The 26,626-nt window shown below is 37.4% G+C and overlaps 1 protein-coding gene across 8 annotated transcripts in view; it reads right to left on the reverse strand.

Annotated features, from left to right (window-relative positions):
- The window catches only part of NR3C1 (nuclear receptor subfamily 3 group C member 1), a 130,749-nt gene that overhangs the window by 13,767 nt on the left and 90,356 nt on the right, over positions 1-26,626 (reverse strand). For 7 of the 8 annotated variants that reach the window (XM_089909440.1, XM_022589990.2, XM_022589987.3 and 4 more), the window contains exons 3-7: positions 20,752-20,918; positions 14,428-14,544; positions 7,573-7,851; positions 6,955-7,099; positions 3,057-3,187 (exon numbers count right to left, since the gene is read on the reverse strand). In XM_089909440.1, the coding sequence (XP_089765566.1) occupies positions 3,057-3,187; positions 6,955-7,099; positions 7,573-7,851; positions 14,428-14,544; positions 20,752-20,918 (839 nt within the window). The remainder of the gene's footprint in view (positions 1-3,056; positions 3,188-6,954; positions 7,100-7,572; positions 7,852-14,427; positions 14,545-20,751; positions 20,919-26,626) is intronic. The other variant, XM_022589992.3, reaches the window with a different exon arrangement.

Raw genomic sequence — 26,626 nt, forward strand, 5'->3', positions numbered from 1 at the left:
GCCACCCTCATTTTTCAGTTTTTTTTTTCCTTAGCTTTCTGAAAAAACTTACTCCACTTTCTTCAATTGCTGCTGTTCTGGAAAGTTTTCAGCCATTATATCTTTTCACCTTTCATTTTGGATCTCTGATGATTATAATAAGACCAGAGCTTTCTTCAACTGGTGTGCTATGAATGGGTTATAAATGTGTTGATAATGTCTGTTATGCTGGTTGCCACTGGCTGCAAGTAGCCTTATTCATTTACCTCGTTGTGCTATGTATGAATGCTATTTTTTATGTTCATTATGACACGAAAAGAGTTGTGAAGCACTGTTGTAGACCTCCTCCCTCAATCATGCCTCTTATCGTTGTTCATCTACATACATACATAACACACACATATATAAATATGAATACATGTATACACACATATATATATGCATCTTAAAAATTGTATTCTGGCTAATTTCTTCAGATATGTATTTCAGATTAAAGTCTCTTCAGATGTGTCTAATCTGCCTTTAGAGCCATCATTGTTTTTTTGTTTTGTTTTGTTTTTACAGTTGCACTTGTCTTTAAACTTACTAAGTATACTAGTTTACCAGGCTTTGCAAATATCCTCTAAGAGAAAGCTAGCTTCAGAGTGCAGCTTACCTCTTTCAGTACCTGCCTGCACAAAGTTTTAGTCCAGCATTTTTTTTTAGCAGGAGGTAAGGATACCTATCAGTGTTCTATCAGAGTAGAAGTCTAATTATATCTTAAGGTATGTATTTTCATTCTTCTGATTTTATTTTTTAAAGAACCAGTGATACATACTGGTTCAATTTACTTTTTCTTACCATCTACAATGAAAAAAAACAAAAACATATAGCTCAGTGAGTCTGGAATGTATAATAAAACTTAAAGCATCATTTTTTACCAGTAAGGTTAGTATCTTAGCACTGACCTGTACCTGGATATTACCAATCAAAATGACTCATGATCAGAAATTTAACTGTTTCCTCAAACAACATCAAGCTCACTTCTTTAACAAGAGTACTGCTACAGATAACCTTAAAAATTAGTATTTTTGAAATATTAATATTCCTTAACTCTAGTGACATTCAATAACGTTTTGTAAAATGAAGATAGCATGAAGGCATTAATACTGATGTGTGCTTTGGAAAAGCTTAAATAGATACAGTCATGTGCAGCATCCATAGCTTACAGTTATTCAGCAACTTTGAAACCACAGTTACTAATGGAATGAAGGCTTCTTTTTGTTGAAAATGCCATATTTTTACTAAGATAGACAAGATACTCTATTTTTCAGAAGTTTTCTAGTATGCCTTTGCTAGCTGAAAGTAGTCTCACTGAAGTTCATATACCAATAACTTCATCTAAACTCTCAAGATCGTTCTATAAACTCTAGATAGAATACCTCTGTCCAGCAGTCCAGCTCCAGTGCTACATTAACCAACCTTCTAATAGTAATCAAGCACACCTTTTGTAGGTTATATCTGTTTCTCCCATATTTCTTTTTTTAAATTAATTTTTATTGGAGTATAGTTGATTGACAATGTTGTGTTAGTTTCTGCTGTACAGCAAAGTGAATCAGTTATATTGTATATATACATATACCCACTCTTTTTAGATTCTTGTCCTCTATAGGCCATTACAGAGTATTGAGTAGAGTTCCCTGTGCTATATGGTAGGTTATTAGTTTTCTATTTTATATATAGTAGTGTGTATATGTCAATTCCAATCTCCCAATTTATCCCTCCCCCTGCTTCCCCCTTGGCAACCATAAGTTTTTCTACATCTGTGACTCTATTTCTGTTTTGTAAATAAGTTCATTTGTATCATTTTTTTTAAAGATTCCACGTATAAGCAATATCATATGCTATTTGTCTTTCTCTGTCTGACTGACTTCACTCAGTATGACAATCTCTAGGTCCATCCATGTTGCTGCAAATGACATTATTTTGTTCTTTTTTATGGCTAATACTCTATTGTGTATTACCACATCTTCTTTATCCATTCCTCTGTTGATGGACATTTAGGTTGCTTCCATGTCTTGGCTATTGTAAATAGTGCTCCAGTGAACACTGGGGTGTGTGTAATCTTTTCGGATTATGGTTTTCTACAGATACATGTCCTGGAGCGGGATTGCTGGATCATATGGTAGCTCTATTTTTAGTTTTTCAAGAAACTTTTTATACTGTCCTCCATAGTGGGTGTATCAATTTACATTCCCACCAACAGTGCAACAGGGTTCCCTTTTCTTCACACCCTCTCCAGCATTTACTGTTTGTAGACGTTTTGATGATGGCCATTCTGACCGGTGTGAGGTGATACCTCATTGTAGTTTTGATTTGCATTTCTCTAATAATCAGTGATGTTGAGCAACTTTTCATGTGACTCTTGGCCATTTCTTTGTCAGTATTTCTTTGGAGAAATGTCTATTTAGATCTTCTGCCCATTTTTGATTGGGTTGTTTGTGTTTTTGATATTGAGCTGCATTAACTGTTTGTGTATTTTAGAGATTAATCCCTTGTTGGTTACTTCGTTTGCAAATATTTTCTCCCATTCTGAGGGTTGTCTTTTGGTCTTGTTTATGGCTTCCTTTGCTGTGCAGAAGCTTTTAAGTTTTGTTAGGTCTCATCCGTAATTTCTTATACACAGTAGTACTCATTGTATAACTAAAATTTGTCACCAAATAGCAGTGTAGTAGAGAAACGAAAATCATTCTTGTTGGCATTCCTTCTCCGTGTCTTCTGTAGTGGCATTGTCAAAGGTTGCAGGAAGGAAGAAGGCTGTAGATATTACAGATCGGTAGAGACCTCCTCCTCCTCCTTGCCATGTGATTCATATACCTCTCCATTTCTCCAAGATACCTATCTATCTTATGAATCTTGGTATCACTGGCTGTACCTTTCTAAAATTTACATTTATGAAAAATCTAAGGTCCCTGACTAGCAGGAAATAGTAGACTTGGTATAATTATTAGTGCTTTGTATACATACAAATAAACCTTTGTTTCTTATGCTTTTGAATATTTAGGTGAATATTAGAAGAGAGTAGGTGTTCTACCAACCTGAAGAGAGAAGCAGTAAGGTTTTCATACAGAGATACTCTTCATAAGATACCTGAAGTCTGTTTAACTCAGAGGAAACATATAGCATATGTTTACATTGGTCATACATGCAGGGTAAAGCCATTCTCTGCCTGTGAAAGACAAACATCAGTGTTTGAGTTAGGAAGAAATAATTCTTGTTCCCCAAAAAAGTACTTTTTTGTTCTATTTTGCAAAGCCATGAACTCATCTAACTATTGCAATTAATGCTAATTGTCTCTGGATTAGAATTTTGGAAAACTTTCCTTAATATAGTGGAGAAATTATTTTTCTACATTTGTTTTATTTAAGTATTTTATAATTTATTTCTACAGAATTTATTACCAGTTATTCATTTAAATAAAGGTTTTATGGTAGTATTTGAATATGTCCAGTTAGACAACACAGTTTTAAATCCTACCCATTTGAAAATCAAACGGTATTTTCTTTCACAGCATTCCATTCTAAAGACAACTGTATGTGATACTGTTTACAGTTATGTAGAGAGTCAGAATTAGAACTTGACTCTGATACCCAAAATCTGCCTCTGACTGACATTATGAAACTGAATATTCTTCCAACTAAAGGTACCCCAAATGAATTCTCAGGATTCTCAACAGTTAGTATCACATCTATGATTTTCAAAGAGAGTCTCAAACTTTTTAAATGACACTAAGAGCCTGAAACTGAGCCTCATTCATGCTTTTAAAAATACTTCAGGAGCTGTTTTGTTTTTTTTTTTAATTTTCTGACAGAAAGTGATCTTGGACTTACTTAACAGGAAAAAAAAAGATGATTATTATCACAACAGCATAAGGATGGGAAATAAGAATGCCCATTTATCCTCCAATAAAGTTGAACACTGAGAAAAAATTTGTTAACTCCTACTTTATGTAAGAAATAAATACCAGGTTATGCTATAAGGTTATGCTATAACTGTTTAAGTCTAAATTTGAGTGCCCCCCCAAATAAAAACTCTGAATTAGATTAATTTTATAAAAGAGGATATGCTGGTGTTTCATATAAACCTGTTCACAGTTTTAATCCCAATTAAATGACTTCAAATTGCAAGTGACTAAGAAGAGTAAATATAGTCAACATGTTGTTTTGGTTTAAAGATTTTTTTGTCTGACGTGGACCATTTTTAAACTCTTTATGTGAATTTGTTACAACATTGATCATGTTTTGGATTTTTGGCTGCAAGGCATGTGGGATCTTAGCTCCCCAACCAGGGATCGAACCTACACCCCGTGCATTGGAAGGCGAAGTCTTAACCACTGGATCGCCAGGGAAGCCCAGTCAACATGTTTTTAACTTTTTAAGCAAGCATGGTCAGATTCTGAAATGAGGAGCAAGTACTAAGAAATTTCAGATGTCTTTGAATATACATATAAGCTACATATTTTTATCAGTTAAATTCGATCAAACAACTTAAAATCTTGTCAAATTGTGATGCAGTGGTTTTGAGCAGTCTTTTTTTTTGGCAACAGATAGTCAAGGTGACTTCTTTCTTTAAAGTAGATACCTAAGAGTATGTGTGGAGATCTGGTCTGGTGAACCACATGGCAGTGCCTACCAACTGACGGCAGAGATATGGCCCCTTCTTGGAATACAAAGAGTGTGATTACAGTACATATTTCACATGCCTCTTGTCATGTTTCTTCTCACTATGAAGACTGGTCTTCTCCTTCAGGTCTCACTCAGCTCAAATACAAGCCACCCTATCTGAAAAAGGCCTCTCTCTAGTAAAAACTCCATCACAGTCTGAGATTGTTTATTTGATGGTTATCTGTGTCCCCTCAACTAGAGTGTAAGCCATAAAGGTCAGGAACTTTGTCTTGTTCTCTGCTAATACTGTACCAGGCACAAATTAGGAGTGTGGTACGTATTTGATGTTCCCCTGTTTGAAACCCCCCCCTCCCCCGTGCACTGGCTTCTTCATGCTCTGAGAATAAAATCTAAACTCTATTTCATGGCCTACAAGATGCTGCTTGACTTGGTCCCTGTCCACTTCTCTAAACTCATAGAACATCCTCAGTGGCTTTCTCTCAGTTCCTTACACATGCCAAGGTTGTTTCCAGCCTTTGTACTCATCTCTTCTGCCTGAGATGCCCTACCTTTCCTATAAGCTTGTTCTTTGTACTATTTAGCACTCAGCTCTTTAGAGAGGCCTTCTGTGGTCCCCAAATCTAAAGTAGCCTACACCCTTCTCCCCTCCCCCCACACTATTCTGTCATGGCTCTCTGAAATAATTTTGGTCATTTGATTTTCCTCATCAGTATGTGAGCAGGGGCCTCATCTCTTATAGCTCAAGCTCTCAAATAGTGTCTGGCACTTGGTAAGTACTCAAATATGATTCAACGAATACTGTGCTGGAAAATAAGTATTACCAATAGAGCAACCACACCAAGTCTAACTCAATAATTCAGCCTCTTTTAAAATATTTAGAACTAGCCAGCCATCATCCAGTCTCCACTAAAATAGATACAATAATTCGAGCTTACTACATCAGGCAAGCCCCCTCCCATTTCACACTCAGCTCAGCTCAAATAGATGCTCTTCTATAACTTCTACCTGTTCTTTTTGTGCCTGGCATACCCAACAGATAAAACAATATGTTTGCTTTATCTTCACAGGATGTCTTTTTAGGCTGTCCTCAGCGTTCTCAAGTGTCCTTTTCTCCTTCCTCCATTCATCCTCTGTTCATCAGCTGATGTTAGTTTCCAAACTCCTTGCCACTCTGGACATATTTACAGTCACTGTTACTTTTAATATGGCATCCTGAACACAAACTACTCATGATGGGTTAACTCACATAGAGTACAACGAGACTATTATTCTAATAATGTGGTTTAAGATTTCATTAATTTTTTTGGAATTCTTAGTCAGTAGCACCCAGAGCTCACAATTCTAACATCTCTATCTTTTTTCACATGAACACAAATCTCCTTCAGTTTTCACTGTGCCCAGACCAATGGGTAGGTATATGTGAGTGTGTGACTCTCCTGTTTGCATTCTAATAAAGGAAATAAGCTGTGAGTACAAAAAGGTAGTAATAAAAGGTAGACAGTGATAAGAGCTAGGGATGTACAGCAGAGAGGTTTTACATGGTGGTATGAACATCATGAGCTAGGGGTATGTTTGAAGAACAGATCACGCTGAGTGGGAACAAAGAGTAGTGAAGGAGAACAACGAGAGATAAAAAAGATGAGGCTGGATTCTGGAAAGCCAGAAACCATGCTGAGTATGCACTGAGTGCTCACTGAAGACACCTGTGTGTCGGGGTGGTACATTATACGATCAAACTGCATTAGGAAGAAAAACTTAGCATGATGGAGGATAAACTGGAGGCGGAAAACAACTGCAGTGGGTACGGGGGAATGGATATCTGAAGTATTTCACAGGCCTAGAGAATAGCTGATTGATCAAATCTTAAAGTGTGGTTGTTCTCTCCCAAATTTAAAAATAAAATCTTGTTCCCATGTTCTTTCCGAGTCACAGACATTGAGTGATACCTCTTGTCTCTGGGTCCATACGTGTCATCCCCATCTGTAATTGTCCCTGCTGAAAGCAAGATCAGTATGAATTGCATCATGCAATGCAAACACTGCATCTGTTTCCTTTCTGAAATAGGGTTACATAATTAAAAAGGCCACAGTAAGATTCCTTTTTACTTGCTGTAGACTTTACTGACCCAAAGCGATGCTCACTATTTAAAAAAATATCCTTAAATTACAGTAATAATGCCACGTGTAATTTGCTCTGCATTACACTTGGCCTGCCTTAAGCATTGATACGCTCTATTTCAAGTTTGCCCAGTTCCAAGATACCTGGTAGGATTGATTCAGTCCTGAAGGAAAATGACTCACAAATGACTTACTCATTAATAATCAGATCAGGAGCAAAACACAGCAAGTTTGAACTTGATTGTCTGTATGATCTCCACCCCAGGGCGAATGACATGAGGAACATCCATGAATATTGCAGTAGGGTCATTTGGTCATCCAGATGTAAGTTCCTGAATCCTGAATTAAGAGGAATAAAGGTATGAGGAAACATTCTAGTTGCCAAAGAGAAGATCATCTCTCTGGGAACTGCCAAAGACGGTTTTGGAGGACTCTTAACAGATAGAGGAAATGAAGCACAAAGTGGGCACAGTATTCCTTTGTCATCTGACATGTTAAGACCGAAGCCCTCAGTACTTTTTAATAGCATTCAATGTAAGAAAACTTAAGAGTTGCCAATTTTTGTCACCTTTTGCCTATGTGAGTAAATATGGACTAAACAGTAAAATAGAAAGCCAAGAGTCCTGTCCCGGGATGAGACTCATTCAGCGAATTTAAGTTAAAAAAAATTTTCCCCTGATATTTATACCTTTTCCCCCCTTGATGGAGTGGGGATGGCAGGAGGCCATGGGACCAGGGCGATAGAAAGCGCGAATGTTTTATTTAAAAGATTCTAAGACTTGTGCCTTAGTTGCGTTATCTTTGCACCTTACCTGGTATCGCCTTCGCCCATTTCACCGCTGCGATCACCTGCCGCCCACCTAACATGTTGAGTGTAGTCATGATCCGCCAAGTTGTATCTGGAATGGAGCTGTCGTAGCCCGCATATACCACCTCCGGCTCAATGACCTCCAGCAGTGACACCAGGGTAGGGGTGAGTTGCGGTAACGTTGCAGGGACTATTGTTTTGTTAGCAGAATTTTCAGAAGTTTCTTGTGAGACTCCTGTAGTGGCCTGCTGAATTCCTTTTATCTTTTTCTTTGTTTTACGAGCTGTGGGTATATTAAAAAAAAATACACAGAAATCAGCTGTAATGGGAAAATCTGGGCAGCACAGTTCATTAAAGAGGTATTTTAATTTCTGCAACTATTTAATTTGAAAGAGGAGAAATCTTTTATTTAGCAATTATGATAAGAGAAAAACACATTTTTGCCTGAAAGCAAAGGATCAAGAGGAACCCGTTCATTTATTAATTTCCTCTACAGATAAGCCATTCTTCATTATAGTTATACTTTATATCAAATTAAGTGTCTTACAACACTATGTTAAAACAATATAAACAAATCACTCACCTAGATTCTTCCATAAAGTAATTTCTGTTTCAGTTTCTCTCCAAAGTAAAAACTGTCATTAGTTATACAAGGCAAATTACTTTTATTATCAACTGAAAGAAAGAATCTCAGTTTGTAATCCCAGACTAGTAACTGTGGTTTACGGTTAATCTAATTATGGGTATATGTAATGAAGACAGTGATACTGTTTATACGCTTGCACAAAGTCCCCTTCTTATCAAGACAGTAAGATGACATAGGAGATCACACACTAAAAACAGTATTAGTTCTAACAGCAGAAGAATCCACTTTTTACCTTTATATGATGGATACTATATGGGACTAAAAAACCTTTGTGGAGATGAAGAGAAAAACTTTAATTTACATACATTACCAGTGGATAATTTCCCTTTTATGAGAGATTTATATTCATGACTCTATAAGCCTAAAGTATCCATTTTCATGTAATATATAAAGTAACTAAAACCATCTTTTATTTTTGACTTAGTTTGGAACAGTATAGTCAAATTACAGCATGGATTCTATAGATTTCTTAGTATTCACTCTTGAATTTACTTGTTCTAGTGACAAATAAAAATATTAGGCAAGAAAAGAATTTTAGTATTCCTAAAGAGAAAGCACTCAGAACTCCAAGGAAGGGCAAGGAATGTAATTTGTATGTAATTTGTATGAAAGAAGAAATGTACCTATCTCAGTTGTCAGGTATGCGAACCATTTTGCTAAGGGAAAAGTAAATGCTAATCACATTTAAAATAATTATTAGATCCTCTGTCCCTAAAATGCCAAAGTACCTAGTTTGTGGAGGACAGATGTGGTGGCGAGAACTATGTATCTCAATGTACAGCGTTAGAAAGGAAAAAAACCCTGCTGTTTACACTGAATAGAATGGTCCCATTTCTTATTGTGCTCTGTGCTGAGACATTTAAGAATTTTTAGTTAACCTTTCAAAACAGAGAAACAGGATCACGATAGATCTGTTCTAATTTATTTTACCACGCTCTATTGAAGATTCAGTATGCTGTAGTAGTAGAGAGAGCATAAATATGAAACCAGCATGTTTGAATATAATCCTGGCTCTGCCACTGAGCAGTTGGGTATCTGTGCAAGTTATTCCCTGGGCCTTAAGTTTCCTCTTCTGTAAAATGAGGATAATATTAGTACCTACCTCATAGGGTCCGTTGATAACTAAGTCAGTTAAAATATATAAAATGCGTAAAACAGTTCTTGGCACACGTTAAGCGCTGTATAAGAATGATCATTGCCACAACTGGTGGTAAAATACAGTTGTAGAATATTTTGAATTCACATAGTCCAGGTCTACAGAGGAGTGATGAAGTTTTAAAAAAGGAAGAGCTCCTACACGTAAGGAAACCCTTTAAAGGTATCTCACTGACACCCAGATCTCCAAGTCGTGGAATGTACTTTGTTGTTGACAAAGTAAACAAAAACGTGCATATCCCCAGTCAATACACTGAAACAGTACGGTAAAAACTTCAGTTAACCGTAACTTTACATTTGTCTAGAATATGTGTTCCTACACTCCACATTAAAACAAAGAAGAAAGGACAATGACGAACTGGAGGATTTTAAAGTCTTCTCACCATAAAAACTAGAAGAGAACATAGGCAAAACATTCTGATATAAATCGTACCAATGTTTTCTTAAGTCTGTCTCCCAAGGCAATAGAAATGAAAACCAAAATAAACAAATGAGACCTAATCAAACTTACAAGCTTTTTGCACAGCAAAGGAAACCATAAAAAAAACGAAAAGACAAATCTACAGACTGGGAGAAAATATTTGTAAATGATGTGACTGACAAGGGCTTAATTTCCAAAATACACAAACAGCTCATACAACTCGACAACAAGAAAGAAACAACCCATTCGAAAAATAGGCAGAAGACCTAAGTTGACATTTCGCCAACAGGCACATGAAAAGATGCTCAACGTTGCTAATTATTAGAGAAATGCAAATTAAAACTACAATGAGGTACCACCTCACGCCAGTCAGAATGGCCATCATTAAGAAGTCTACAAATAAGTGCTGGAGAGGGTGTGGAGAAAAGGGAACTCTCCTGCACTGTTGGTGGGAATTTAAGTTGGTATAACCACTGTGGAAAACAGTATGGAGGTTCCTCAGAAAACTAAAAATAGAGTTACCATATGATCCAGCAATCCCACTCCTGGGCATATATCCACACAGAACTATAATTCAAGAAGATACGTGCATCCCTATGTTCACAGAAGCACTGTTCACAATAACAACCTAAGTCTCCAGCGACAGATGAATGGATAAAGAAGATGTGGTACATGTACACAGTGGAGTACTACTCAGACATTAAGAAAACCCCCAAAATAATGCCATTTGCAGCAACATGGATGCAACTAGAGATTAGCATACTAAGTCAGTCAGAAAGAGAAAGACAAATACCATATGATAACACTGATATGTGGAATCTGAACTAGGACACAAATGAACCTATCTACAAAACAGAAACAGACTCACAGACACAGAGAATAGACTGGTGGCTGCCAAGGGAGAGTGTGGTGGGGGAGGGCTGGATTGGGAGTTTGGGGTTAGCAGATGCGAACTGGTACATAAAGGAATGGATAAATAACAAGGCCCTAACTTATAGCGCAGGGAACTATATTCAATATCCTGTAATAAAGTATGACGGAAAAGAATATGAAAAGAATGCATATATATGTATAACTAACTGAGTCACTGCTGTACAGCAGTAATTACCACAACATTGTAATTCAACTATACTTCAATAAAAAATAAAAGCGTAAAAAAATAAAGATCAAAGGAAAAAAATTAAAAATCATCTTCTATACTCAATATATAATCAGTTTAATTTCTTACTGCTTATCTAAGAACTGAGGCTTCAAGCTCAGAAAGGCCTACTGAGCCCAACCAACTGTGTTGTGCTGACTATGTACTATTTTCACATAACTGTGGCAAGGAGTCGTTAATTGAATTAGTTAAGCGATCACTATTTTTAATCACAATTTAGTTAATAAGATTTTTCTCTAAGTTCCTGACCCCTTGGAGCATACAGGACATTAGCAGTCAATATATGATCTCTACAGAAGTGTTCACGAGTCTGTGATAGCTCCATTTCATTCTTAAGTAAAGAAATCTTATTTAGCTTAAAACTTAGCTTAAAAATATTAGTTATGAAATCTGATACCATAAGCCTCCTTGCCTGTAAGTTCCACTTGACCCTCATGACAAAAATAAAACTATAATTAGGAATAATTACAATACACCTTAAAATGAAAAAACATTTAGGATCACCATTAAAAAACTTACTGTACTCAAATGCCAGGCACTTTAAGCAGTGAAGGAGGTTGCCTTAAAATAAATCTTGAGAGTCACTTGGTATGGAGCAACAGTATCAAAATACAGCACTTGCGGTACTAAATTACATTTATGGAGAGCACTGGGCTCTGAGAGAGTTGACTGCTTCTGCAAAATTACTCTGAGAGGGCTATCGTGAAACTGCTTAGGGGAAACACTCCGATGAACAAGAGAACGTTTTTAAAGATTGTTTAAAGAAAAACAAAGAAGTTCAGCCATGTGTTTCATGCCCAAGTACTAAGTATTATTAAGTGTTATTGCCCACCAAATACTTCTGGGACACACACATACCTACTCCAAATAAAAGTTTTATATATACTGGAATAATTAAAAACAAAAGTGAGGCTTTCACACTAAAACCACATATACACAAAAACTCTATTAAAGCCTTTCTTTAAATTTTTCTACAAGTAGAGCTACATTATCAACTGCATGATATGTGCTACCTAATAGCTAATATATGATTAAATAACAAACTAGAACTGTGTAGTGTAAGTGGACATAAGGTTAATAATCTTGGTCCTACTTGAAGGTGGTTTTAATATGAGGGTCCAAAATAACCTCTTTGAGTAGAAGAATGTATATCAGAGACTAGCATGTAGTAGCTCTTGACAAAGGCTAGTTTCCCCAGTATTCTGATATTTTATATGACAACTTATAGAAGCATATGCAGTGTGGTTGCTTTTTATTTCAGTGTTTTGAGAAATTGCAGCTTAGTTCAAATTGTACGTTTAAATCTTATTCTTTCAAAAAAGTTGACTTTTCAATGGAAGACCTGATTAGAAATGGCAGTGATGGTATATTTGATAATACGGAGAAAATGAGATGTCACTCGCTGCCTTGGTCTTCTGGTGAGGTAAAGGCAAAGGGCACTACAGCTGTTACTAAATTGTAAGAAGGAGGAGAAATGGGACAAACTTACTAACCTGGTCCATCAGAATCATTATTTTATAGGTGATATATCTTATTTCTTTTGAATAAAAAAATTCCCTTATACTTGGGATAGGGGAGGAATTGCTCAAAAGAGCATTATATGCTTAAAGCTCCAAAGATCAAAGTAAAGCTTGATGTGTATTTGGGAAAGCATCTAAAATGTTACTGGGTAAGCAACCACACTATATTAGTGATATGACAGAATTTTATTTGAGCTTGTCCTTTGAGTAAACTTATTTCTAAATATAAAATAGCTGAGATGAAAACAATGGGGATTAAAGGAAAGTAGAAAAACTGGGGCTGGAGAAAAAAATACATAAACCAAGCACTAAAACCTGACATGCGCTAATATATATTTATTTAAATGGTGAGAGAACAGAAAAATGAAACTAAAATACGCACAGAGATGTGATATGTAAGAAAGTTAGGAATAACTATCTGGTTTTCTTTGTAACAAGAAGAAATTATCCTTGTGGTAGTGAAAGTGAACTTCTACATGAATGTGTAATCTCTGTAGCTTTTGTAACACCTACAAGAAGATGGGCATTTGTCATTTTCTTTTTTCTTTTTTTTAAAATATTTTTGGGGTTTTGTGTTTTTGGCCGCACCGTGCAGCATGCAGGATCTTAGTTCCTCAACCAGGAATTGAACCCATGCCCCCTGCATTGGGAGCGCAGAGAACCGCTGGATCACCAGGGAAGTCCCAGCTATCATTTTCTTTAAAGCAATGTTTAACACGTTGACACTCTGTAATAAAGTGATTGGTGTGTCATGAAGGTCTGTAAAACATGGTGAAGAAAAGACTAATTTAATCTGTCTTTTTTGCTATCGAAGTAATATGAAGAACTGAGAAGATAATGTTGTGTGTCTGGTTTGGGGAATTAGACTACAGTCACACCCATAAATCTACTTTATATTTAAAAACATATACACACAGTGTGTACTAGATAGCACCAACAGTCTCTCTTCTGTCAAAAGAACCACATGGTTTCCATTCTCCCTCTAATATCACCATATTCGACAAGATCAGTCTTTCCAAAATACAAGTCTGATCATGTCTCTGCCCTTATTTTCCACCTACTCCTACTCAACTTATCTAGATTTAAAATTCAATGTTGCTTCTTCTAGGAAGCTTTCCCTGCCTTTTAGGACAGAATTAGGTGACCTTCCTTTTGCTCCTGTAGCTCTCTATTCCTTTTGTAGTGTGCTGTATGTACCATTTTGTGATTGACTCTGCAACCTAACTAGACAGTAAAGTACTTGAATACAGGCACTATTTTACTGATGTTCAATGCAGACACTGTTTTACGTCTAGTGCTTGCCTTGGTGAGTACTTGTTGAATCAAAGTGCACAGGGGTTTACTAGATCACCACTACCACCTTCATGGAACTTGCAGTTTCAACTAAGGCAAAATTCCAAACGTTTTTTCCAGAGGAAAGATTTTAAATGATGAGATCAATTTTAATTATACAGCTTGTTATATAAACCAGGATATGAAACTTATAACTAGTTTCAGATTTCTTCTTTGCTTGAAAAACAAACAAAACCCATCCAATGCCTCCTTGAGGAGTTTTTTCACCCCTGTAGATTTGTAACAAAAGATTTATATATACACATATGTGCCAAGTAAAAGGTAAACAACAGAATAATGGACATGTAACTATATCTAGTATAAAAACATTTCTAACCGTAGCAAATAGTTTTGAGGTTGAAAAAAGAAATAAGAAAGATCAAAGTAATGTTTCTTCAAGTCTTACAAGTTTGATTATTACATAATTTTCTTTCTTAGCATATAGTCTGGCTACACTGAATTCAGTGTGTACAGTAAAAGTTGGTGAATAAACTTAAGCAGAATATGAAATACTCATTTAAAATCCTACTTTTAATTATTACATCTGCTTATGTATATTTTAAAAAGTAAAACAATAAATTTTTGTATGATGCAGAGACAGTTCATTTTAGATATTTTTACATTACCTTCCAGGTTCATTCCTGCTTGAAGACATTTTCTATAGCGGCATGCTGGGCAGTTTTTTCTTCGAATTTTATCAATGATGCAATCATTTCTTCCAGCACAAAGATAATTGTGCTGTCCTATATGGAAAATAAAGGCACTGTTAAAATTTCACAGGCCTTAAAGGATATTTTTATGGAGAGGCTCTTTGCTGTTGTTGTTGTTTTGGGTGGAACATAGCCAAGGACCAAAGGCATTGATTAAGAAACATATAGTGTACTTTCTTACATTCATTACAAAGTTGAGAGGTCAACTTAAAATAAAAAGCCTTTCATATTCTGTTTGACAAACATAGTTCATTAAAAAACTTTACTGCAGTATACATATAGAAAAGCTCACAAATCCTAAGTGTGCCACCTAACCTAATAAATTTTCATAAGCCAAACACTTCCATGTAATCAGCTCTCATATCAAGAAGCAGAACAGTTCCCCCACAAACCCTCTTGTTGCCCCCTTCCAGTCCCTACCTACCAGGGGTAACCTCTTTCTTGATAAGCTGTTCTTTAAATTGTGCTTTAAACAGTTGTTTCTTCTAACAATTACAGAAGATCTCTGTATTTTATTTATTCTATTTATAGAAGATCTCATTATTTTATTATGACTTCTAACTTAATGCTAAGGAGGACTAGAGAAAGAGGAAACTGGTTTAAAAATACTGTGAGAGTCGCAAAAGGAAAATGACCTTAATTCAGCATTGCACCACCGTATGCAAATAAAGCGTGCTCCCCTCCCAAATTTTTAAATAAAGTGATAGGTAAACACTTAAATTATGTTAAGGTTGCCAGCAATTAGTTAGGTGTATCACAGACTTGGCAAACTAAGCTACTGTATATAGGACTTAGGGAGATTTGTTCATTATTTCACATGCTTTTTGACTCCAAATACTAAAGATCGTTACTGTTTAAAATCTTCTGCCACCCAGTATTAAATGTGCTAAGAGGCAGAAATGCAGTTTTCACCTGTCAAAAATTTTCAAGGAAAATTTAAAAGGGACTTCCCTGGTGGCGCAGTGGTTCAGGATCCGCCTGCCAAAGCAGGGGACACAGGTTCGAGCCCTGGTCCGGGAAGATCCCACATGCCGTGGAGTGACTAAGCCTGCGGGCCATAGCTACTGAGCCTGCGCGCCTAGAGCCCGTGCTCTGCAGCAAGAGAAGCCACCACGATGAGAAGCCCGCGCACCGCAACGAAGAGTAGCCCCGGCTCACCACAACCCGCGCACAGCAACGAAGACCCAATGCAGCCAAAAATAAATAAATTAATTAAAAAGAACAACAAAAAAAGGGACAGACAGAAAGTCTTCCTACCCTCTCCCTCCCCTCAATTGTACCCTCTTTTGTTGAAGAAAACTATCTGAAGATTTGCTAGCCTGGCAAAAACTGAAAGGATCCTCCTACACAAGACCAGCATATCTAAATAGATACACTAGATAATTAAGAGTCTGTGTCTTTACACTAGAGGGGATGGTCTTCAGAAGACTACAGGACATTTGTCTTCTCAAAAATAAATCATATTCAAAGAAAAGAGAAAAAATCATAATCATCAATTCATTAGGTTGAATATACCTAGTCTCATTTCTGGGAAAAGATACTTTATGCACAGAATAATCTACTTGACCTGGATGAAAATAAACTATATTCATTTCTTCCTAACATGTTATATCACACTGCTTGTTAAGCATTAGTTTGGGGTAGATGGTTAACTGTATCAGGTTCAATTCTTTGTGAGAAATAGGCCACAGAATTGACTAATGGTCTACAACTCAGCTTTGTTCCAGAGTTGTCCTCCAATGCCAAATGTCTGTACGAGCTGTTTCAATTCCTTTCTGTATTGTGTAAGTTTGCTAGCTTCTTTACTTGGACATGAAATGGAAGCACTAATGCCATAATTCTAGCCTCTATACAGTTTAAGTAGGAACAACAGATGCCATCGTAATTGAAGCACTTATAATACACAGAAGTTCTACCCCATAAGAATATCCCTGAATCACTGTCCTGTAGTTAATTGAAAAAATTACTCATTGCTAAACACAGAAAAAGTTTCAGTGTGTTATTTGTATCTAACCAAAAGATGAGAATGTGCATGTTATGCTAATAATGATTTCTTTATCCCAGGCATGTCTCGAGCACAATTAAGAATCTGAGCTACACGATCAGGGGGCATTGTACCTTCGTAAGTTCAAATCAGCTCTTTCTGGTTATTAGTATGAAGTTGGACAAGCCTTTGGGTGTGTTATCTCTAAAAAGAATAGTGGTCACTGTTTACAAGGCATGGACATGTACCACTAATAGTCACTCCCTGTCAATCATTTTGATAAGACAATAAGACATCTTAGTTTGGAATTCCTGTGTCCTTTACCACTTGGTAAATTCCCTTTCTAACTAAAGAGAGAGAGTAGATGTCAGGAGAAGAGCCTTCGGGCCAGCTGGAATTTCTCAACATTGTTTTGTTTGCATTGTATTTATATTTTTATGGTAAAAATCTATTTTTGGCAATTGATTCTATTTCTATTTCTGGTAGATGTGGTAGCCAGCCTCCAAGATGGCCCCCAGTGGTCTCTGTCTCCTGGTATTCACACTCTTAGATAGTCCCTTCCCAAACTATACCAGCACTGGTCTGTGTGACTGATAAAATACAGCCCAAGTGACAAGTATATCACATCTGAGATTATAAAGATATTATGTTCCCGTATTTGTCACAGCCTCTCTTGTGGATCATTTGTTCCAGGGGAGGCCAGCTGCTATGTTGAGAGCAACACTAGAGGAGGCCCACATAATGAGGAACTGAAGCTTCCTGCGAAAAGCAATGTTAATGGGCTGGGAAGTGGATCCTCTAGCCCCACTCAAGCCTTCAGATGACTGCAGCTTCCACCAACAGTCTGAATGTAACTTCATGAGAGTCCCAGGACTACCCAGCTAATAAGCTGCTCCCAAATTCCCGACTCTCAGAAGCTGCGTGATATAATAAACATCTCTTGTTTTAAGCTACTCATTTTGGGGGTAATTTGTCACACATCAATAGATAACTGATACAGTAGGGATAGTAAAGTTGTTTTAAAATAAAGTTATAAAGAAGAGTGATCCAAGATTAGGTAGTAAATAGAACAGTGATGCTTGGACATGATCAAGATAATGAAAGTGGTATAGGAATGGGCAACACAGCAAAGGGGATGTCCTACGGTTTTCTGTAGTTTGTATACCCTATTGGAAGTATCCAAGTTTCAAATGTGAACTGTGACTGTCAGCTTGAGCATCTTTCTTTACTGCTCTCAAAAACAGTGTGGTATAGTGCAAAGTGCACTTGGCCAAGGGCCAGGAAGCCCTTGGTCTGATTTGCAGCTCTACTGCCTAGCTGTGTGATCTTAGTAATGTTTATTAACCTTTCTGAACCCCCTGTTTCTCCATCTGTAAAGCTGGAAAATTAGCACCTACCTTGCTGTGCTTCTGCAAGGGTTAAAGGCAGTTGTGTAGAAGGTTCTTAAAATAGTGCCTAGCACATTGTAAGCACTCAATAAACACTAGCTAGTAAATAATTCCCTTGTTATTGCTTTCATCTCAGTATTTAACTAGATTATAAACTGCCAGGAGATGTGATTTTTATCCTTTCAGGAAGTCAGTATAGCATTGAGATTAAGAGCCTGTTTGGAGACAGCTATGTTTGAATCCTAGCTCTGTCAAACTGTGTGAGCTTCAGTTTCCTAGTCTATCAAATATGGATCATAATAGCATCTAAGCTCCCACAGAGCTGTTAATTAAGTGGTATGACATATAAAACATAGTGCTTGGTACATCGTGAATGAAGGGTAGCTGATATCCATCTTCATTATGACCCACCAACAAAGATTATATGCAATTTGTGCAAAGGGAACATAAGAAAAAGGGACTCAGTGAAAAAAAAGATCATTCAGCTGGTATACATCTAAAGAAATGGAGCTACCCAAATTCTTCTCTGTATGCAAAAAAGCAACTCCTAGAATAATGAATAAAAAAATTCAAAATATCAATCCTCGATCTGGGTTGTATGGATAATAAATGAGTAAAACTTTTGCAAATTTCCTAAAAATATTTAAATGTTTGGGTATTTACAATACTTTGCCAGTTTGGTGGACAACCTATAATATCTAGCAGGTGTTAAAAATGGAATGAATGTAGTGTAATGAAAATCATACAAGCTTCATCTTTGTAAGCGTTCAAGAAAGTGCTCCAAAATATGTATCTGGACTTAAAAACAGATTTCTATCATGTCTAGAAAGGAAAAGTAGAACTGCCATGAGTTGGTTTAGCAAATGATTACAGAATTTTAGAGCTGGAAGTGACCCTGGAGAAAATTTAAGTCCAAATAAAGGATTTACTTAACACAGTTCACATTTTAACCTTTTCTTATTAATCATGTAATCTAGCTATCATATTTAACTGAAATACTTATATGATATACATTTTGAAATAGTATAGCTAATATTCAATGAAATTTTACCTGAAAACAAGTATAAGAATTTAATTCTAAAGCAGAGATTAAGGCCAGAGGGCATATGGCCTACAGTGATGTCTTATTTGTAGTATGTTTAGCTTTTTTTTTTTTCTTTTTTAAATTGCATTTGGATGCTTTTAGGTAGGGCATGCTTGCACTCTCTAACATAAATAACTGCCCTTCCTTGCCCAGTTGTATTATACTTGGCCAGAATGACCCACACTCAGTCCCTGTAGGCATTGGAATTGGAATTTGTAGCCCTGTTTTAAGGAATGATTTTAGTTAAAATGAGGACAAATGAAAAAAAATTTTTTTAGGGCTTCCCTGGTGGCGCAGTGGTTGAGAGTCTGCCTGCCGATGCAGGGGACATGGGTTCGTTCCCCGGTCTGGGAAGATCCCACATGCCGCGGAGCGGCTGAGCCTGCGCGTCCGGAGCCTGTGCTCCGCAACAGTGAGAGGCCCGCGTACCGCAAAAAAAAAAAAAAAAAAAAAAAAAAAATTTTTTAATTCCTGTATTTCTCTTAAGGCTCCATTGTCTCATTCTGAATTTCACGTTCAGAATTAAAATTTGTCAATATTATTTTGATGTACAGAAATACTGTAATACTGTTGTCACTGCATTTATATATACCATGGAAAGAACTAATCAGTGAAGAAAGTGCTGAATAAAGTAAGGACAAGAAGAAGCTTCTGTCTGTGGTAAATAACATCTACTTTGTTAGAGACATTGCACTAATTGGGGGGGGCTTTACCTAATGACTCTACTCGGTAGTTGGATGATACCAAAGTGGTTAAAGCCTGCATCCCTGTGCTCTCTGCGGGATAACACAAGTAATTTTATAGTTTGTTAATATATGAAAAGCAATCCAAACAAAAGAAAATGACTCATCTAACTCTTAAGGACATGCAAACTCAACTGAAGCCAGATAATAATCTTTCTCGTACTGTGAATGAATACGTTAATTTTTTAAAAATCTAATTATCTAATCAGAGCTTTAGGTAATCCATTCAGGCCACACTGCCTTCCAAATGCTTTACAAATAACTAAATTACAAAACAGTTTTTCCTAAGAGGATTCACTGGTCATATTAGAAAATTTTAGTGTGACTTCCAATAATTTGCTTATGGAATCAATTTTTCCTTCTGTAAGGAGCTGATGTGCAGGCTGAATCTGTAACAAGGGTAAAATTTACATGAATATAATACTTGTCAAGTGAAGTCACCTTCTCTAAAACACCTTCTTTCCTGACCTCCTCAGGCAGTTTGTCACTTGCTCCTCTGTATTATAATCTCTGTACCTTGTAACTGTTAACTCATCTTTCACTTCCAAGTACACTGTGACCTCCCAGAGAGCAGGGATCAGGTCTTACACCACATTTATATCACAAAGCACAGGCCTGGCTTATTGGAAAACAAAACAAAACACTTTTCCCCCCTCACAGTTCTCATTATCACTCATTTTTGCCAGACTGGAATAGTTGGTGGCTTTAAAACCAGCTAATTCATGGGAATTAAAGCCCATAATACTAACACAATGAGCACTAGTTACTGCTGAAACCTAACACCATCATTTCACATGATAGCACTTTCTTAGTTATCTTCTGTTCTCTGACCATACTCCCTCCCTTCAGTTTACAGTTTTCTATTTTATTCTAGTTTGTTTTTTAAAGTATCTCTTCCCCACTAGGGCACTTAGGAGCTACCCTCCTCCCCCTGCTTTTACTGACTTCTAGCCTTAATGGGCTTTGCATATAATAGAAATTTCAGAATCCACTCTGAGAAACAGGAACCAGAGAAATAAAAAAACTCTTCAAAACACACACTACCTTCCACTGCTCTTTTGAAGAATACTTTACAGCTTCCACAAGTTAAGACCCCATAATGACATCCCGAAGCTTCATCAGAGCACACTAGGCAGAGTTTGGGAGGTGGTCCCGTTGCTGCTGAGGAGCTGGATGGAGGAGAGCTTACATCTGGTCTCATTCCAGGGCTAAAAAAGGAAGAAAGCAGTGTGACGATTTAACTGTCATGACTGTCACAGAAGTATCAAAATACAGTTCTCTTACCTTCTCACTCCACAGTGAGCATGTTCACACTGAACTCTGGCTTCAAGTACTAGCGAGCATTAAAAAATCCTACTTAGATATAGTCAAATAACGTTTTATTCTTCTATACAAAATTAAGAGTGAGGTAATTTCTTTTTAAGTATTCCCTGGGAGTTCCCTGGGGTCTGGTGGTTAGGATTTGGTACTTTCACTGCCGTAGTCCAGGTTCAATCTTTGGTCGGGGAACTGAAATCCCAGAAGCCATGGGGCGTGGCAAAAAAAAAAAAAAAAGAAAAAAAGAAACGTATCCCTTAAAAAGAATGGACTTAGATATTATAATTTTTAGTTGCTTGGGAGTTGTTTATAATCACCTTTACTAAAGTATCATTTACATACAATAACATTAACCATTTATAAGTGTACAATTGATGAGGTTTGTTAAATGGATAATTGTGTAACTACCACCATGATCGAGAGATATAGTAATATATTCCATCAACCGCCAAAGATTCCTTAGGACATCATTTTTTTTCCTCTAATTTTAAGATATTGTACAGGGATCTTTCTAATTTCATTCAAGTCTCATTACAATTCTACCCATTCCTCTGCTTGAGTTAAAATTTCTTACAATATACACATAATTTGTTCTATTGTGCTTCACTTTATTGCACTTAACAGATGCTGCAAAATTGTCAGATGGTTAGTATTTTTTAGCAACGAAGTATTTCTTTTTTAATTTAATTTTATTTTTTATACAGCACGTTCTTATTAGTTATCTATTTTATCCATATTAGTGTATACATGTCAATCCCAATCTCCCAGTTCATCACACCACCCCCACCACCACTTTCCCTCTTGGTGCCCATAGGTTTGTTCTCTACATCTGTGTCTCTGTTTCAGCCCTGCAAACCGGTTCATCTGTACCATTTTTCTAGGTTCCACATACATGCATTAATCTACGATATTTTTCTCTTTCTGACTTAGTTCACTCTGTATGACAGTCTCTAGATGCATCCACATCTCTACAAATGACCCAATTTTGTTCCTTTTTATGGCTGAGTAATATTCCATTGTATACATGTACCACATCTTCTTTATCCATTCGTCTGTCGATGGGCATTTAGGTTGCTTCCGTGACCTGGCTATTGTAAATGGTGCTGCAATGAACATTGGGGTGCATGTGTCTTTCTGAATTATGGTTTTCTCTGGGTATATGCCCAACAAAGTATTTTAAAATTAAGGTATGTACGTTGTTTTTCAGACACACTGCACACTTAACAGACTATAGTATAGTGTAAACATAACTTTTATATGCACTGGAAAGTGACTTCCTTTATTGCAACATTTTCTTTCTTGCTGTGGTCTGGAACCAAACCAGCAGTATCTCTGAGGTATGACTGTATTAAAGTTTGGTCCAGCATCTCTCATTCCCAATGTCATACTGGCTGAAATGACAGTTTTTTATGACTTAGAAGAGAATGGTGCAGAAACATTACCTCCTACAACTTTCTAGTCTGGCCTGCAGCAAGTAAGACTTTTTTCCAGCACTGGGCTTTCAACAGTAAGGACTATGCTGCCCTCCCCACTCTATGTACATATGCCCTAGAGAAAAAGATGGAAAATGGGAACCTGCTTCTCCTGCTAGGTCTTGTTTTCATTTTGTAGATTTCTCACTACAAAAGATAAATATTCCTTTTCTAATCTGTTGTTCTGAGAATTTTCAAACACTCAAAAGTTGAAAGTATTGTGCAATGGATGTATAGTCTTTACTTATACTCACCAATTCTCAACATTTTGCCACATTTGCTTATAAAGATATCTTTTTATAAACCAACGAACGAAACAGTGATCCCTTTAATGCTAGAGGAAAAGTTAACTATAAAACCTTCATTATAGATGATACAGTGGTTTCCAATGTTGTATATTTCTAAGGAATGTTCATCTTACATGCTAACTTTAGAACCAAAACTGTATTGTGTACTATTTAACTCAAAAGAGTTCCTAACCTTTCTAACCTTGTGTAACTAAAAAGAGTCCCTGAAAATAGTTTCTAGAGACTGCTAATTCCTTCTCTGGTCATGTGTTCTTCAAACATACGGATGGTAGCAATCTGTTGATTTTGGAACTTTACACATTAAAAGTGTATTGTTCATGACCTATATAAGAAATCTCTCCCTGAGATTTTCTTTATCTGCCTATTCTCTAAAAGAGATGGCATTTAGGGATAAATTATTCATAAATAATAAATTATTATTAAATCTCAATTACAAATATGCTTAAACTAAATCACAGAGCAAACTGACTTAAGAAATTGTTTGGGTAATTAACATGGTTAGAAATTATAGTTATTAAGTAACACCTTTTTGTTACTCTGTTTTTGGAATAAAAGTTAAAAGTTGGACTTCCCTGGTGGCATAGTGGTTAAGCATCTGCCTGCCAACGCAGGGGACACGGGTTTCAGCCCTGGTCCAGGAAGATCCCACATGCCGTGGAGCAACTAAGCCCGTGCGCCACAACTACTGAGCCTGTGCTCTAGAGCCCGTGAACCACAACTACTGAAGCCCGCGCGCCTAGAGCCAGTGCTCTGCAGCGAGAAGCCACCGCAATGAGAAGCCCTTGCACCGCAACGAAGAGTAGCCCCCGCCCAGCAACGAAGACCCAACACAGCCAAACATTTTAAATAAATAAATATTTCAAAAGTTAAAGTTAATTGTGGAATGACAATTTGTTTTGTAAATGTCACTTTAAATAATTAGGTCGATAAACTCCAAAGCTCCCCCTGAATTCTGTCCTCAAACGAAGCTAGCCAACCCTATGTTTATCTAGATGCTTAGCGACTGACAGCATTCCCACCACTCCAGTTCTGGGAATAGGCCCCAGGGTTTCATATTGTTCTCTGAACACTGTCAAGGAGAATTTCTGGATGCTTCTGTATCACAAGGCATTGATCCCCTGCTAGATTTGGGAGAGTGTACTGAGTGCATATTGAAAGCCTACAATGGAAGAGAATAACCTGAAATGACTCTGCTGTAGGTCTGGCACGAACCATCCTTGATTAATGGAAACTTGTGACTAATGTAGCAGAGCTGCTCTGGGCCAGAGTTTTACAGAGAAGTAGGAAGGTCTTGGAGTGAGTGAACAGAGCAATGTGTTAGGGAAGCAAAAAATTCCTTGGCTTCTGTTCTGAAGATGCTCCTATTCCTGCTCAGCCAATCTCTGTCATCTGACATCTATTTTTAGGGACCATCCAGTTGTTTGTATATTTAGTTTATGGAAAATAAGTGCAATATTTATTGATTTGAAAGGTTAACTCTACAATGTTTCCTCAACTAATTATATATATATATATATATATATATACACACACACACACACACAGACACAGAAATACATATTAAAAATGTTTAAACAGTACTTTGGTAGTATTTTATAGTATTAAAACACTTTCATGAATAGAATCTCATCTGTCCTCTCAACAACCCTGTGAAAAGGATGCCATCACCTCTAGATGAGGTCACGCAGTTGTTGGAGGTTGATCAGGGAGCCTGTTTGTGGTCAAATTGACATGTTTCAGATCCCAGTTCTACCATTTCAAAGCTTATGTGACCTTGGATAGGTGTCTACTACTTTGAACCTCTGTTTTCTCACAAGTAAACTCGAAGGACATCACCTGTGTGTGTGTTGTGACAACAAGAGAACACACAGGAAGTCTAGCGCATAGTTCCTCCCTCCAGCAGGCACCTGATAAATGTTCATTCTCTTCTCTTTCAGGAAAACAAGATTTTATGAGAAAGCCTGATATAAGTATTATGTAAGTAGTATTAAGTCTAAAATCTAGGACAGTATTCCCAAATTCTCAGTTATAATTAGAGCACATGCAAAACACGTTCAGGCCACTCAACTGTGAGCTAGAGATGGCAAACAAAAGAGAAAGTTAAAACTAAATGAACAGGGCTTCCCTGGTGGCACAGTGGTTGAGTCCTCCTGCCAATGCAGGGGACACAGGTTTGAGCCCTGGTCCGAGAAGATCTCATAAGCCGCGGAGCAACTAAGCCCACGCGCCACAACTGCTGAGCCTGCACTCTAGAGCCCGTGAGCCACAACTACTGAAGCCCATGCACCTAGAGCCCGTGCTCTGCAACAAGAGAAGCCACCGCATTGAGAAGCCTGTGCACTGCAATGAAAAGTAGCCCCTGCTCGCCGCAACTAGAGATAGCCCGCGCGCAGCAATGAAGACCCAACGCAGACATAAAAAAAAAAAAGAAAAGAAAAAAAAAAACTACATGAACAAATGGACTGATCAAATCTGCAACTAAGAATCTGGAACTTAAGTCAGGCCTTCGGCATCCCTTCCGGCAGTCAATCTAGGCTACATCAGATAAAAACTAAATACACGGAAAGCTGCTAAGTGTACCACTGACACCAATGGAAAAAAATCAGTTTTTGTCACACAAATATGAGCACTATGATGGCCTATAGTGAACCCCATTGGGAGAAATGAATGAACACAAAATGTTATTCAATTCCAACTGTGACCCTGTGATACTGCTAAAAGGGCGGGGGTTCAACAAAATGGTTAGAACTCAAAGGAAAACCATAATGGAACCATCATCTTTTAATAAGGATACATGACAACAAGAAAGAAAAAGCACACCATAATAAGACTGCATATTACACGCCCCCCCCCCCTTTTTTTTTTTTTTTGCGGTACGCGGGCCTCTCACTGTTGTGGCCTCTCCCATTGCGGAGCACAGGCTCCGGACGCGCAGGCTCAGCGGCCATGGCTCACGGGCCCAGCCGCTCCGCGGCATGTGGGATCTTCCCGGACCGGGGCACGAACCCGTGTCCCCTGCACCGGCAGGCGGACTCTCAACCATTGCGCCACCAGGGAAGCTCTACACCCGCTTTTGAACAGAAAAGCTGAATTGTCCTGGTCTTTTGCTCAGTGTGTGTTTACAGCTGTGTCAAACAAACATTCTGAAGATGCTAAGAGGTTCTATTATGAACTGACTGTATCCAGAGTGCTTTAAGTGAAGAGTGGAAATAACAAAATGTGTTGTTTCAGGTGAATACTTGAATGCTGTCTCCCACTCAAAATGGAAAGTGTGCTGGACATCAAGTTATTCCTGAGGCTCCTGAGTTTACATTAGAGAGAGAAGAGATACGTATAAAGCAGGTTTTTCTATTTAATTTTCTTGCAAGAAAGGCAGTTGATGAAAGGAGGATCACGGATGGATGGAAGTTACACACACCTTGATTAACATGTAAAACGTGCAGGTAAATTACACCCTTTCAGCACATGATTCCTGGTACCTGAATGCCAGGCACTGTGAGGATACAGAGGTCATATCATACATGAAAATGTGTTACTGAAATGACAGTGGACCTAGAAACTCTGATCTAGGTAGGAGTAGCAGAATATGTTTGGCTGCTTCAGTGTCATGGTAGTACTACTAGGAAGTGATTCAGCTATATATATAGACAAATCTGGACTTACATCCTAGCTCCAGTGCTTAAAACTGTGTGACAGTGACTAGCTGATAAGCCTTTGACTCTTTTTCCTCATTAGTACCATTTTAGGACCTTCTGTGTAGATTATATATTTGAGTTACATAAAGTAGTGGCACACACTTGGTGATCATCAAACAATATG

This window comes from Delphinapterus leucas, chromosome 3, assembly GCF_059928025.1.
Source record: "Delphinapterus leucas isolate spDelLeu-1000000601 "Yukka" chromosome 3, BTC_Dleu_Yukka2, whole genome shotgun sequence".
NCBI classification, from domain to species: Eukaryota; Metazoa; Chordata; class Mammalia; order Artiodactyla; family Monodontidae; genus Delphinapterus; species Delphinapterus leucas.